Source organism: Macaca nemestrina, chromosome 1 (genome assembly GCF_043159975.1).
Source record: "Macaca nemestrina isolate mMacNem1 chromosome 1, mMacNem.hap1, whole genome shotgun sequence".
Taxonomy (NCBI): Eukaryota; Metazoa; Chordata; class Mammalia; order Primates; family Cercopithecidae; genus Macaca; species Macaca nemestrina.
In genome coordinates this window covers 117404107-117420500 of record NC_092125.1, presented here as the reverse complement: position 1 = coordinate 117420500, position 16394 = coordinate 117404107, and the positions used below count along the sequence as shown (strand labels likewise).

The window sequence follows — 16394 nt, the reverse complement described above, 5'->3', positions numbered from 1 at the left end:
GGAGGCAAAATAGAGTAAAGATATAGCAATTGACTTCTCTACAGAGAGGTGGGTTCAAATCCTAGCTCCCCACTTAATTGGTTTGTGACTGTGCTCAAATTATTCTACCTTCTATTAGATACATGTCTGTTTCTTGTAATATCCCTAAAGTGTGCTAAATACCATAATCTAAAAGACCATTCGGTAAAACTAACTCTGTAACGCCCAAAATGCCTGACAAAGCAATAGCATTATTTTTACCAATAGTAATAATAGCAATTTAGTCTGGCCTCTTCATATGACAGGTAGTGTTTTAAGTATGTCACATGAATTAACTCTTTCAGTTCCTCTACACTTGTTTGCTCTTGTATCAATGAGGATAATAATAATACCTCTCTGACAGGGTTGTTGTGTAAGAATTACATTAAATATAGCAACATGGCATGTAAATTGCATGGTAGAGAGTAGATGAGCTTGGCATGTGGCACGCATGTAACATTTGGTAGCTGTTTTTTATAAGGACCTCTGTTTATACGTTGCACTATGTGTGTATCCTGCTGGTTACATTGTCAACCAGTAACTACCCTTAGGAAAGCAATGTAGAAATAGTAAGAAACCAACAAGTTTTCTGTATTGACTCACTAATCTCTCTCCTAGGAAAGCTATTTAATACAATAATATATACACATGATTATACACAAAGGTGGTGTTTTGCAAAACAATCTGTAATACTTCCACAAGGGAAATAATTTAAAACATAACAGTGGCTTATAAATTATGGTGTATCACCTGTTGAATCGTGAAAGAATCTGTTAGAATACTAAGTTACAAGAAATAGAATTCAGAAACATGGGAATACTGTGGTTGCAAATGAGGAAAATATGTCTGCAGGTATAAAATGATGGCTTGTACCATGTAGAACCAAAACAGTTGTTTTTCTTTTTACAAGATTTTAGAAAGTTTCCTGGTTGCTTTTTGTTTCATTTAAAAATGTTATACTTTTCTGAATGAAAAATAATAGCTGTTTTTGGCATAGAAATCCAAACATTAAAGAAAAGTATCATATGCGGAAAATGAAATTTTCATCCCCCGCCCCAAAACAGTTTTTACGGATAAGTAGTTGGTATATATTCTTTCAAATATCTGTGGATGTTTTTTATGCTGAATTGGGAAAACAAAACAAATAAGGTCATTGCTCTTTCTTTCTCTCTCAATCCCTGTGTGTGTGTGTGCGTGTGTGTGTGTGTGTGTGTAAACCACAGGCACATGCCACCATGCCTGGCAGTTTTCGTATTTTTGTATTTTTTTGGTAGAGACATGGTTTTGCCATGTTAGTCGGGCTGGTCTCGAACTCCTGAGCTCAAGCAATCTACCTACCTCAGCCTCACAAAGTGCTGGTATTACAGGCCACTGCCCCAGCCTATATATATCATTGATTGATTGATTGATAGCCTATATATATCATTCATAGATGGATATTTACATACTACATCTCTATAATGTATATTATCTTTATATATGTAGAGAGATATAGATATATAAAACTTTGCTTTTTTTTCTTAAAGCTATCCCTTGGCTGTCTTTCCAAGTCAGTACATACAGATCTTATTCATACAGATCTAACTACAGATAAAACTCATTTCTGGTAATAGCTACATCTTATTCTACCAAATACCATGATTTATTCAACTGATTGTCTGTTGATGCACATTTGGATTAAGAGTTTTCATTAGTCAAAGCTAGGGGCTGGTTGTATTTGTTAATCAGATTTTATTGGCACACAGCCATGCCCTGTTATTTATGTATCACCTATGGCTGCTTTCACTCTGCACCAACAGAGTTGAGTAGTTGTGACAGAATATGGCTTGAAATGCTGAAAATATTTACATCTATGGAAAAGTTTGCCAACCCCTGGTTTAAACAACATTGCGGTGAATGCTTTTTTACATATGTGTTTGTACAAGTATTTCTAAAGCCTAGGTTTCAAGTAGAGGAAAAGCCAGGTCAGCGTTGTAGATCCTACCAAATTGCCTTCCTAAGGGGTGTTCCTTTTGCATGCTTTGCCTCTAACATCTGAGATTTTTTATTTCCCACATATTCGGGAGCATTGGATGTTATTGTTTTAAATCATTGCCCATCTAAGAGGAGGAAGTTAGTTTTAATTCTTCTAATTTATATTTCTTCTTTTTTTTTTTGAGATGGAGTCTTGCTCTGTCGCCCAGCCTGGAGTGTAGTGGCGCCATCTCAGCTCACTGCCAGCTCCACCTCCCAGGTTCACACCATTCTCCTGCCTCATCCTCCCAAGTAGCTGGGACTACAGGCGCCTGTCATCACACCCAGCTAATTCTTGTATTTTTAGTAGAGATGGGGTTTCACCATGTTGGCCAGGCTGGTCTTGAACTCCTGACCTCGTGATCTGCCCGCCTCAGCCTCCCACGCCTCAGCCTCCCAAAGTGCTGGGATTACAGGCGTGAGCCACCACGCCCAGCCTATATTTCTTTAGTTAATAATGTTATAGAACAATTTTTTTTTCTTTTTTCTTTTTTTTTTTTGAGATGGAGTCTCTGTCGCCCAGGCTGGAGTGCAGTGGCACTATCTCGGCTCACTGCAAGCTCTGCCTCCCAGGTTCACGCCATTCTCCTGCCTCAGCCTCCCAAGTAGCTGGGACTACAGGTGCCCGCCACCACACCCAGCTAATTTTTTTTTTTTTTTTTTTTTTTTTGTATTTTTAGTAGAGAGGAGATTTCACTGTGTTAGCCAGGATGGTCTCGATCTCCTGACCTTGTGACCCACCTGCCTCGGCCTCCCAAAGTGCTGGGATTACAGGCGTGAGCCACCGCACCCTTCCAATAGAAAAATTTTTATATGCTAACTTTCCAATAATATTTATTCTTCTATAAAATTATTGTTTCAGTTTCATTTCTCCAATTGTTGAGTTATTTTCTTTTTCTTATGAGTCGTAAGAGCTATATTTATATTGGCAGTGTGAGAGTATGCAAGGCCTTACTTTCTGCCTTACAATAGATGCTCCACATGAAAAATATACCTGGCAGTAGCAGCAGGGTGTGAATAAAAGAGGATACCAGGCCGGGCACAGTGGCTCACACCTGTAATCCCAGCACTTTGGGAGGCTGAGGCGGATCAATCACCTGAGGTCAGGAGTTCGAGACCAGTCTGGCCAACGTGGTGAAACCCCCATCTCTACTAAAAATACAAAAAAAATTAACCAGGCACGGTGGTGCATGCCTGTAATCCCAGCTACTCAGGAGGCCGAGGCAGGAGTATCACTTGAAATGGGAGGCAGAGGCTGCAGGGAGCTGAGATCATGCCATTGCACTCCAGCCTGGATAACAAGAGCGAAACTCTGCCTCAAAAATAAAAAGAGGATACTAGTTAAAAACTGTTCTTGGCCGGGTGCAGTGGCTCACGCCTGTAATCCCAACACTTTGGGAGGCCAAGACAGGCAGATCACTAGTGGTCAGGAGTTCAAGACCAGCCTGGCCAACATGGTGAAACCCCATCTCTACTAAAAATACAAAAATTAGCCAGGTGTCGTGACATGTGCCTGTAATCCCAGCTACTTAGGAGGCTGAGGCAAGAGAATCACTTGAACCTGGAGATGGAGCTTGCAGTGAGCTGAGATTCTGCCACCTCTAACCTGCGCAACAGAGTGAGACTGTCTCAACAAAACAAAATCTGTTCTTGACTCTGTCTGGGACCTGATTGATATATTCCAGTATGTTTCTATCTGTATTACTGGCTCATTTCATTCTTCCTTCCCCTCATGGCTAAATCAGTGTATTTATTTGATTTAATTCACATGCTGTTGAACTCCTAGTATGTGCTACGCACATTAGAAATTCAAATTTAAAAAAAAAAAAAACATACTTCCTGCCCTTCAAGAGAGTGAAGTGTAGTGTGGGGAGAGGACACGCAAGTCAGCGATCACTTTGAAAGTAAAGGGTCACACGAGAGTCAGTGATTACAGGAACCTGGAGGAGCACATGTTAATCTGCCTGAGAGGTTCAAGAGAGGAGGCTTAAGAAGATTTGAAGGGCAGGGAAGAATGAGCTGAATGACAGTGTTTAGCTGGAGGAACAGCACATGTATCAGAACTCTATCGAGCCAGGTGCCACTGGAGCAGAGAACTCAGGAGAGGGAAGGGGGCATCAGGCCTGGACATCTCCTGGACTGGCCATGTGCCCACGTAGCCCAACATGGAATAACCATTGCTTGCTTACCATGCCAGGCATTGCTATGAGTGCTTTTTGAGAGCTAACACTTTCATCCTCATGGCAGCCCTGTGACTCAGGTAGTGTCACTGCATCCACTAATAGAGAGTGTAAATGACTTGTGCAGAATCACTGCCAATAAGTGGTAGATCATGCATTCTTGTTCATGCAAATATATTCAGCTCGTATTTCCTGACTGCTCCTTTGGGCCCGACATGGCCCTGGCCCTGAGAAATGTTTGGTTCAGGAGGAGGAAGACATGGAGAAACACGTCCAGTAGGGCCATACCCTAGGAATGGAGTGATGCAGCCATAACGGCTTCCAGCCAGACACTGACCCCAGCCACCCCATTTTCCCTCCCCTCCGTGGGTACTACTATGCTTGCCCTTGGTGGGTAGGAGGTAAAGGGGAGTGAAGAAGTCCAAGAAGTCTTCCCTCCCCAGTAATGACTCAGTTGTGAGGATCTGACGGGAATTCAGTGTGATGAGCTGGGCTCTGGTCTAAGCTGGTTTATTTGGAAAAGGTTCTTTATATAGGTGTGAGAGTGGTTAGCCGCCTAGCCAGGACTGCCCTTAAAACGAGCTGTTCTTCCCTAATAGCCTTTCTCCTCTGCTTCCAGGCCTTCCTAGAACGGTACCTCAGTGCGGGCCCCACCCTGCAGTATGACAAGGACCGCTGGCTCTCTACACAGTGGAGGCTTGTCAGTGACGAGGCTGTGACTAATGGATTACGGGAGGGAATTGTGTTCGTCCTTAAGTGCTTGGACTTCAGCCTCGTAGTCAATGTGAAGAAAATTCCGTTCATCATACTCTCTGAAGAGTTCATAGACCCCAAATCTCACAAATTTGTCCTTCGCTTACAGTCTGAGACATCAGTTTAAAAGTTCTATATTTGTGGCTTTATTAAAAAAAGAAGAAAATATATAGAGAGATATATATCTATGCCAGAGGGGTGTCTTTTTTAAAAAATTCTTCTTCATTGCTGACTGAAACTGGCAGATGATTGACCAGTATCCTTTGACCATCTGCACTTTATTTGGAAGGAAGCAGGGGTTGTCCACCCTGAAAAAAAATGACTGATGACATCTGACTTTTGTCGATGAGACTTCTCAAGAAGCCGTTCCCTGGAGCTTCTGTTACAGCTGTAAACCAAAGTGGAGCTGGTGCTTCTTGGGAGCCTCGCCTTACAACAACTAGTTCCTGCCTTTCGTCCAGTACCACGTCCCCCGTTGCTTCTGGTCAGCCCACTTGTAGACTTCCAGGGGACACATCTTTATTCTGTTTCAGGAAACCAGTCACGACACGTCCACATATGTATTTGTGTATGTTAATGTCCAGTATCACATCACCCACGAAAGTCATAGGCAGTTCAGGAGATACCTGCCTTCGTCTTTGTTCTTTGTTGCCTTAGGTTCTTAGAGAAAGATCACAACAAAAAATGTGCACTCTCGTTTACAGCTATTAAGTGGTTTGATTTTGTTTTTTTCCCAAAGAGAAAACCTACACGCCCTGTTTCTGATCCCACCCCTCTCCTGGCTTGAAGCAGGTAGCCCTTTCCCAGCCCTGCAGCTGCCCACCTGGCCTCCATGCCGTCCTGCCCCCACCTGGCCGGCAGCCCTGGCTCTCCATGTGTGCCCTCCAGCTCTTTGTGAAGACTCAAGTCGGTCCCAGCATTGTTTCCATATTGAAGTACGGGGTGCCCAGCAGGGAAAGCACAGGGAGAGCAGGCAGCGGAAATGCCCCCTTTAGGCTGCAGCAGGAGCCCCACACTGCCCAGTTTTCCTCCCCACTGCTCTACACCAACCAGGCGAGACTAACACTGTGACTCTGGGATTGGCAGGTGCAACTTGGAGCCACTTCATTTCCTGGGGAGGTAAGTTCTCCCCAAGATTATAGCAAGCTGCCCTGCCAAGGGAGACCAAACCATGCCAACCATGCTGGCAACTGCTGCTCTCCAGTCCCTGTGTTTTCTGACCACAGTCACTGTGCAACTCATTGCCTCTGCCACTCAGGACCAGGAAGGGGGCTGGTTTTTGCTCCCACTCTTAGTTGCTGATAAAGTGGGGAGAAGGAAAGTGGACACTCTACAGAGTTTGGGGAAAGGAGAGTAGGGAGCCCATCTTCTTGTCCAGAAAGATTCACCTGTGGTCTGTCTGTTAAACACAGCTGATTTCAGTGGGCTTTCCCCTGGCCCTGGGGGAGCAGACACTGGGTTGTGGGCAGAGGAGCCGTCCTGGCGGAGCCCTGCTGCAGGGGAGCTCCTTCAGGAGCCCCATCCGGACCTCTTGCACTGGGCTGCCTTTGCCTCCATTTGCCTTCCTATATCTGCAACAAACCTTTGAAAGTGTTCACTCTTGTTTTTCCCAGTATTTCGGGTAATCAGCCACCTTGCTGTAGTACAGGATGACTCTTTGTATGTGTGCACACCCCCTTACTCCCTTACTGCTTCATGCACTCCACAAGTGGTACAGTATTTTGTGTCATTGTAAAAATCAAAATTGGCTTTGGATCTTTGTAATACACCTGTACCTGAAAAAGTAAACAACATTCTTCAGTCACCAGCCTTCAGCTTGAAAAGACATGCTGGAGAAGAAGGAAGGGGGAGCCCATAGGTGTGGCAGGGAGCCAAGATGTACTATTCAACTATGTGGTTCTGTTTATAAAAAACACATACCATGGAACCATGGTGTTTTGTTCTTAGTTTTTGCTGTTAGATCCCTTCAAACTGGAAGTTCCTTATAATGTCTTTCTCAGGAAATATTTTGGGAGATGGGGTAAGGGATGGCAAGTGTGAGACGGGCTGTGTCAGAGGTTGCTACGTCATGGATACAGAGCAGTTCCAAGTGCCATAAGTGTGTGTACATATAGTTAATAATGACACTGTTCACCACCATTCTAAAATACCGTTCTTCCAACCCTATCTTAAATGACCAGTCCAGAAGGGGTTAAGCTGGATTCATTTGCTCTGGCATGTGCATTCCCAGCAGGGTGAAGAAAAGTTTAAATTAAAGAATTTATTTTCCCTCTGCCCCTTCCTCTTTCTCCCAGTCTTTGCATAGGAGAATGTCAGACGTTCAGAAATTACTGTTTCTATTTTAAATTGAGTATTGATTTTTTTACATTGACTTTGTATTGAGTTCTTTTTGAAAGAATAACAAAATAAAATGCAGGATCTTTGTAAAGCCTTTGCACTTTCAACCTCTTTATAGCTTGAGTTACTGTTGCAGTGGGAACAATGTAAATGACATTTAAAAGATTTAAGGTTTCAGAAAGCTGCATCCCACAATTGAACACAATGCGTTTTTATTTCAATTCTTGGAACTGGTAGGCTATTCTTTTTAAAAGGGGGTAAACTTTGCCCTAAGGCTAGTAGAACATACGTTCATATTATAGGAGACAGGATTTCATTTGCCTTAAATGTTTATAGATTTTTTTATAATTTTCAACCTACATTATTAAAATTAGAGCATTGAGTGTTAAAGAACTTAGTGAGGAGTCTATGTCTGAGATTGCTCTCTTCCCTGGTGATGTTTTAACTGGTAGACAATTTGTTTTTAAATGTGTACTTTTGAAGATAGGACAATTTTTATAGTCCATGAACTGAATGTTAAAAAGTTCTGTATGCATTCTCAGAGAGGATTTTAAAGCTATATAGTTCATCAATCCTTTGCATTATCAAAATGTTAAGTCAAATGCATAATACTTTAGCTAAAATTCATAAAGTAAGCCCTAGAGAAAATACTTGACCACCAATTTTTTGCCCAACCCTCATCACCTCCCTTCCCCGACCCCCGCCTCTGTTCTTCCGTTTTGACATCTACATAGAAAACAAGTTCTTTATAGCAAATGGTAAGAGGCAGGTGACCTGGTGTGTTTGCTGTGTTGTAGTACATTGCCTGGGGCTTGGGACTCCTTTTTTAATGGAGAGACTGGCTGTGCAGGTGTGTGTTGGATACGGATGAAGTGCTCACCCCTCCCCTCTCTTCAGTAGTTGGTGGTAGATTTCTCTCCCATTTTGCCTCTCATAATCACTTTCGAGTGCATGTATTTACCTAAGGGCTATAGCTCTGTGGGATGCTACCAGCATATTGGACTGACAGAAATTGATTACCTTGCCACTCCAACCCACGTACTGAGTGAATGTTCCAGCCACTCAGTGAAACCAACAAAAGTGAGTCCTTGGTTTACCTTCCAATCTGGGCCCTGCTGTGTAAGTATCCCTAGGTAGGAATGCATATTTGTTTGTGCGTTTTTATTTCCATATACATGAGCATCTCTCTGAGTGTATTACCCCATGGATAGCACATTTACATGTCAGACGTCTTAACATCTGTGTTATCTGTAGCAGATAGGTGCATAGCTCAGCAGGTACGTGTGAATGTGTATATAGCTGAGTGTGTGAGGGTGTCTGTGTTTCTGCAGTCCCCTGTGTTTGAGAGATTACCTAATAACCCTGTGTTTGGGGAGGTCACTCTAAACCAGTGACTTTTCCCTCCCCTGCTTTATTCCTTTCCCTCACTGACACTGGCTTCTCCCCCTAGAGTAAATGGCTTTAGCACAGCACTGTCTTCTGGGGAGCCTGCTGTCCTGCAGGCAAGTCCGTAAAACTCTGTCTTGCTTTAGGACTCTGAAAACAGCAAGAAACAAACAAAGAAAGGTCAAGATCTAAGAAAATTACTGCACAAACTTCACTACCCTGGAAGCCTTACTAGATATTTCTTAAGGTAACTTAAAAACTGGGCTTTATTTTTAAAAAGTGATAGGTTAGTTAAAGTAGCACAGAAATGTTAGCGTATTTATTTAAATAGTCCTGCAGCAGAGACCCTGCGATTGTAAAGTGAATTAAGTATTTCTGGGTAGTGTTTGTGATTTATGGATTTGTTACCAAAAAACAAAAAAAAAAAAATCACTACTGTGAATTTACTACTATGTGAACTTGTGGTCATATATCATTATAAATAAAATAAGAATTGCTCTTCTGCCCACCGTTCTTGATTGGTATTCAGTGCAGTAGTGAAATGAGATAGTTTAGACACTGTTGAAATAGCTGTATTGAGCTTTAACCAAGTGTATGCTCAGAAAATTCGGTTTGGGATCACATTTTGAGAAAACGTGTTTTGGTCAAAGAAAGGAAGGGCTACTAACACATTTATCAGGTATTGTATATTACAGTCCGTGTTCCACACAGCCTTGTTATCCCCACATTCTTTCAAGATAGGAGTTATCTTGAATTTTCAGGTGAAAAAAGGAAGATCAGAGAGGAAGGGGCTTGTCCAAGGTCTCATGGCTGGTTAACAGAATTTCAAACTAGATGTTTGATTCTAAGCCCTCAGTCCACTGTACCTTGAAGTATGGTCTAAATGATTTGGCGCTTCTGGATGTTGAGGAAGGACCTAGAGACACATCCTTGAACTAGAACCTGGCGTGGGAGTTCACTGGGAGGCAGGATCTCTTCGTTCACTTTGGATTTACACCTTGTCCCTTGGAAAGCTTCTCCACTATGCTAGCAAATATCTTAGGATATTTGATGGAAAGAACTTGAGAATCCCCTTTCTTTCTGGAAAACCCAGCCCTGCCAGTGTTGCACCTGCTGCAAGACAGGGATGCTGTTGTTCCGGCAACCCGCCTTTGCTTTTGCCTGGCCCCACCTGCTCCCACTCTGCTGGCTCGGGCAAGATGCGTGCCTTTGGCCTTGGGTGAAGGGAGGTAGGCAGGGTCTTGACCTGGCCTCTCTCTGGTGCCATGGCAACATTATGCCTCAGCCTTCTTCCCTGGTTGAAGTGAGAGGGGCTGTCCACAGCCCCATCCTGGGGGGATCTCAAGCCGGGGTCCCTGGCCTGGCCTCCTTGATATAGGTGTTCTCAGTAAGCAATTTGCGTCCCACTGTTTTTCCCACACTTGCGTCCAAGACTTTGGACAGCGCAGATGTAAAACAGGGCTCAGAAAACCATTTTTCTCTATTCCCATATGTAGTAAGTTTTGATTCAGTTGTGCATAAACCATGGTTTTCTGCCCTACTGTTTGCTTTCAATGGAAGACAGTAAAGGGAAGATGGTGCTCATGTCTCTCCACATGACATCTCATTAGGAATTAAGATGCAATGGATTAGAAATGTAAAACTTCGGAATAAAATTAAATTTTAGGGCTCTTTAAGTCCCGTTTTCCCGGGTCCTGTTCCATTTCTACGTAGATAACCCAATTTGTTTTGTCTATTAAATAAGTCTCTTTAGTGGGTTGTTTTAGAGTGTCCAACAAAAGAACAGATTCCTAAAGCCAGGTGCAGCACCGTGAAAAGTTTCTTTCAATATGGCACCAAGACTCTACCATTTATGTCTGTCTCAGCTTACAAACATCAGCGTTTTGTCCTTGTCATAGTGGAAGAAAGACATTATTTTAAGCTTTGGGGACAAATGTGACAAACCCCAGGTTTTTATCTTAAAAGTGTCTTTGGCACTTCTTTTGGCACTGAAATGGTATTTGGATAACATTATTTGAATGTACAGTTGTTTGGTTTTGTGTGTGCTTATCTTTATCTGAGCTTTCACTTGTGGGCATGGCATTTTGTTGTAAAGTTGCTCATCATTTAGGAGTGTTTAATTCTAAAAAGCCCTCAGCCTAAGAAAGCTTCGTCTGTGGGGACCAGAGACTGTTGCTCAGGGAATTAGTGACGGGACTTGGGCATCTGATCTGCAGGTGACAAGTTTAGTTCAACTCAAGTTGTAGGGAATTTAGACAGTTGCACATCATCGCCATTCTACGGGCCTTGTAGAAAGACGCGACCGTTGTTTTTCGTTTATCAGCACCCCTCAGTTATAGAGGTAATGGAACATTCACTTACTTTTCATCATCATTCTTTAAAAAGGGAACGTACAAAAATCTAAACTTTGGCAATAATTTCTTTTTATAATAGTTTACTTTAATTGAATGCCACACTCCTCTGAGACCCCTAAGTTATGGCGTGATTAACCAAATTTGATTTCCAACAGTCATTTACGACCATAACTATTGCACAGAGTGCAGGATGCCAGCAAAGATGAGGGTGGGGGCAGATACTGGCTCAGTGATTTAACTCACATTATAGATGACCCCTCCTCAACAGAAATGCTACTGAGAGAAACAGAAAGGCCTGGGCCAGGCAGGTCTTATTTGAGAGGAGATTATTTGATAATTGCTTTGGTTAGAAGGACTTTACATTTGCTGATTTCAAGTCCAGCACCAATTTAGAAAGTTCAGAGATGAAACCACCTGTCTTTATCTGACAGAGTCATAACTGTTTGTGTACAAATGTGGCCAGGGACCTTTTTTGTTCTTTCTGATTCGTTAATACTGTGCATTGTAACCAGGAGGGGCAGTTTGGCCAACCAGCCTCTGCTCACGGTCACCATATGTGTATGACAAGGCCTGAGTGAGTTCCTGCATAAACTGGGTAGTGGGCTCTTTTGAGGCATTTTTCAAGCATATACATGAATGAATGACACTACCAGCAACCATCTGTACAAGCCCATTTACTCACATTCATAAGGTTTATGCTATGAAACTTCTTCTCATTGTGATGTCAGTAACAGAGTTAGTGTCTCTGATGGAATAGTGTACCTGTCACCCAAGTTATTTTGTTCCTTTTTGGGTCCTCCAGTATAATCCCCACCTCATCCCAATTCACTGTAAAATGTTTTACACATCACATTTTTTATACTGTAAACTTGGAAAATAAATTGAAATATCAAATCGTATCTTGTTTCTTTTCTTCATGTGATTATTTCAATCTAAAAAGTTGCTTACTTTTTCAGGGACATTTTTCACTCTTGCATAATTTTGAGACCTTCAGAATTTCAAGACAACCTGTCATATTTCTATAAAAACCAAGACAATTATGACAGATTGGGAAAGTAGAATTACCATTGTAACAAAAACTACTGGTTGTCAATCATTTTACAGTGAAGAAAATGTTTTGAATAGATAACTAAAAATGAAATCCTCAGGCTCGAAAACATGGAGATGAAACAGATCTTTTGAGTAAACCAGCAAGTGGAAAGGTGTTCGAGTCAAATAAGGAGAAAAGTAACAGACCTTGGGTTGATGTGGGAGGTGAATATTGGATTAGTTTTCTGATTATTGGCTTGGGAATTCAAGTTAAATTATCAATTGATTTTAGATAGGTCTATTTAAAGGAAATTTGATCATTTGCAAAGAAATATGAAGCTTGTTTTCTGCTAAACTCAACGGTAGAATTTTGACAGCACACAATCAAATTCTTACCTATCTCATGGACAGAAATTAGAGAAATCAATTGACTCAAAGATATTCATTGGATAGATTATTGATAAGCTGTTTTTTTGGGTCATTAAGCAAAATGTGCACAATTTATATCTGCATAAGTAAATGCTGCTAATACACCTTGTGCTATCATTTGGATATTTGTTCCCACTAAATCCCATGTTGAAATTTAATCCCCAGTGTGGCAGTGTTAGGAGGTAGGGTCTAAAGGGAGTGATTTAAGAACTTGGGTCATGGGATAGAGCCTTCATGAACAGATGAATGTCCTCTCTGGAGGAAGTGGGGTGTGAGTGGGTCGCTCTGTTAGTTCCCTGGAGAGCTGGTTGTTAGAAAGAGATTGGCACCTCCTCTCTCATGCTTCCTCTCTCACCATGTGATCTCTGCACACACTGGTTTTCCTTTACCTTCTGCCATGAATGGAAGCAGCCAGGGCTTTCACGTGATGCCCAGTCTTGCAGCCAGCAGAATTGTGAGCCAAGTAAATATTTTTTCTTCATAAATAACCCACTCTTCGTTATTCCTTTGTATCCATAAAAACAGACTAAGATACCTTGTAAGCTCTGTTACCCAATAGTGCTGGGGAATTATAGGTATTCTGGTTAACCAATTATTCATCCACCAACTCAATAAATGAGTATCTACTTTGTGATGGGCAAAGTGCTAAGTGCTAGGGATTCTAAGATAAATTCCTTGCCTCTAAAGAGCCTGCAATTTAGTGAAAGGACAAACATGCAAATATATGTTATACCTTAAATGATAAGTGACATGATCCAGGGATTCACAAAGCACAGAGGGGAAGGGGCACCTTCAGGTCACCTAGACAATTGGATAAATGGTGCTATCACCCACCCAAACTAGGACTCCATGAAGAGGAGAAGGAGATGCTTAGGGGAGAAGGCAATGAGTTCAGGTTTTATTGTGTTGAGTCTGAAGTGCTTGTACAACATCAAGTCAAGATGTCCAGAGGCAGTTGAATGAATGTGTCTAAAAATAAGGCGAGGAGTCAAGGTTAGAGACTCATATTTGGAGGTAATTAGCACATGGATAGTATTGATGGGCATGATGACATCGTTTTGGAAAAGTGTGTAGAGTTGAGATGCTGTGAAATACCATCATTTAAAGAGCAGGCAGAGGAAGAGGGGTTGGAAAGGAAAATAGAGAAGAAATAAGGAGGTAGGACTGGAGCCAGATGAGAATGAGCAGAGTCAGAAAAATCAAGATAGGATTTTCAACATTGTCTGAATATTTTCAAAATATGAGTTTAATGACAGAATTAGTTAGCTAGTTTTCCACAAAAACTATTGCTCTATTTTCAAAAAATTTGTACAGTGTCTTACACATGTGCTAAAAGATTGAGAAAATAAATTAGAAAATTATACTGCACACTTAACACTAAAACTACCAAGCACAATATAACTTTTAGACAGCTCAGAAGGCACTTTGGAATTTTTTTTCAGTGCCTCAGGGCATCAGTATGAACTCCAATTACTGTTGCCCTGGCCAACTGTGAGAGTACTGATAACTGGAGAGTTAATTGACTGCTGGATAAAGCAATCTTTAATCCAAATGGGAAGGCTCACTAGCAGCTACAGAGAAGGGGTATTCAGATCCCAGCTTAGGCTAGGAAGCTAGCTGACCCAGTCAGAGACATGAACCCATCAGAAAAATGTAAGACCTTTCATCTTTCTAGTTTTCCCCCACCCTCACTCCTGCTAATGAATATGTGAGACTTACCAACCAGAGGGAAGTTTAGAGAGCAAATCCACCTCCCATCCCAGTTTCCTAATACACTAGAAATGATGGTGACAACTGTACACATTTCAAGTCCTCTCCACAGCCATCCAAAGGCTTGAATATCCATAATGATATGAATGACCATCACGTGAAATAAGCTTAACAGAGCCATGAGAATATGATTTACAAGTTTGCTTCCAAGGCTAGCCTTCCCTAAGAAGGATCGTCTTGCCTGGAGGAGGGATTCCAACTCATGTTCGAGGTATGGAGGGAACTAAATCATTAATCATGTGTCTTCCCTGGGCTCTGATTATAAAGTCACTCTATGCCTGTGAGTTAGAAAGCTGTCAATTCTGTTACTGTCATAATCAAAGACAACATAAACTGGTGTTAAGGGATTGTTCACCCCAGACTGCCATGTTCAGGCACTGCCATGACCCTTGATGGTCCAGCAAAGAACAAGATCTGTTCCATGACAGTCAAGACAGTCAACATGGGGATAATTTTCCTCCTGTCTCTGCTAAGTGGGATTGCTGCATTTGAAAAGGCATTTGCTGAATGATACTGCTCCTGATGCAAAGGGAGTGGGAAAAGAGATAATGGAAAAGGGAAAGGAGCTGGCTGGGCGTGGGGCAGAATTGCTTGCTGCCACCTTGTGCTGTCTGTATGGTAGTGGGTAGCTGTGATTTTGTTTTCATCAGAATTGTTTGGAGTTGGGCTATTCATCATCATCATCATCACTTTCATCATTATCCTCATCAGAATTATTATCATCATCATCGTCATCATCTTCATCATCATCTTCAGTGTTTATCTTTCCAGAAAGCACATCCTCAATCCAGTCCTCCAGCTCCTCAGCAGTTGGAAGATCATCATCATCTGGAATCTCCATCCAGACACTGTCAGCCTGCAGTGAGGGATTAATGAACGAGTGAGTGGATGCATGAAGGCTGAGCCAGACCAGGGGTAGCTGTGCTGAGTAGCTGTGCTGAGTGCCCCCCGACTCTCTCACACTTATTAGGAATGTGCACATTGTTAAATGGAAATGCCAAACAGCAAAACGATATGTGTAATACACTGTTTGTGTTGCATAAAAGGAAATGTGTATTCCATTACCCAGTGGAATATGTATATGACATTTCTGGTAATATACTCATGCAACAACCGCCAGTGGTTCCCTCTAGGAATGAGACTAGGGGTTGGGTCAGGGGAGTAGGAAATACTTTTTACTTTGACCTTCTATTCTACTGTTTTGTTTTAAAATGTTTCACTTGAGCATATTTTAAAAGTTAGGTATTATTATTAATTTTAAAGTAGCTTACAAAATAAATGAATGTAGAGTTCCCTAGGTGATTGAACACCTACCAACAGGGAGAAAGACAATGCTAACTGGCCCTCATTCTTTTTTTTTTTTTTTTTTTTTTTTTTTTTTTGAGACGGAGTTTTGCTCTTGTTGCCCAGGGTGGAGTGCAATGGCGTGATCTCAGCGCACTGCTACCTCTTCCTCCTGCATTCAAGCAATTATCTTGCCTCAGCCTCTCAAGTAGTTGGTATTACAGGTGCCCATGACCATGCCTGGTTAATTTTTGTAATAGAGATGGGGTTTCACCATGTTGGCCAGCTGGTCTCAAACTCCTGACCTCAGGTGACCCAACCAGTTCGGCCTCCCGAAGTTCTGGGATTACAGGCATGAGCCACCACGCCTGACTTGGCCCCCATTCTTAAGAGATTCTACCTCAATTAAGTATGGCTCTAATAATCCTCTGTGATCATCCCTTTCTGTCCACTATTTGCCTGGTTATATCTGTTCCCACTTCAGCTTTATGATGGTGGAGTTGTATCAGATGTCTGGACTGAGATCTAAGATTTCTTCGCATTCTGCCAGTGCACCTCACTAGCCTGTCCCACCCTCACTTCAACAATGCCTGAACTCTGAGGAGAAGCCCCTTACTCGCATATAATTTTCTTCCTTCCCTTCTGCAGGCCTTGTCTCCTGGCTGGGATTCTGGGCCACAATGGCCCCATCACACATTGTACAATGATGGCTCCTGGTGTGGGTTCCCTTTTGTAAAGGACCTTATTGTTTGTTGTTTGGCTTTGGGGGTAAATACAGGAGAGTTTACTTGAGGGGAAAGTTCCAAATCAGTGATTCAGGAAAGGCTGGTCCCATAGGCAA

At 42.1% G+C, this 16394-nt stretch overlaps 2 protein-coding genes across 2 annotated transcripts in view; one reads left to right on the top strand and one right to left on the bottom strand.

Moving 5' to 3' along the window:
* The window catches only part of LOC105479136 (VANGL planar cell polarity protein 1), a 56657-nt gene extending 44721 nt beyond the window's left edge, over positions 1-11936 (top strand). The window contains exon 8 of the mRNA XM_011736947.3: positions 4831-11936. Within this exon, the coding sequence (XP_011735249.2) occupies positions 4831-5091 (261 nt within the window). The 3' untranslated portion in view covers positions 5092-11936. The remainder of the gene's footprint in view (positions 1-4830) is intronic.
* Positions 11937-13727: 1791 nt separating this feature from the next.
* LOC105479135 (calsequestrin 2) overlaps positions 13728-16394 on the bottom strand; it is a 69627-nt gene continuing 66960 nt past the window's right edge. Inside the window, exon 11 of the mRNA XM_011736946.2 lies at positions 13728-15125. Within this exon, the coding sequence (XP_011735248.2) occupies positions 14937-15125 (189 nt within the window). The 3' untranslated portion in view covers positions 13728-14936. The remainder of the gene's footprint in view (positions 15126-16394) is intronic.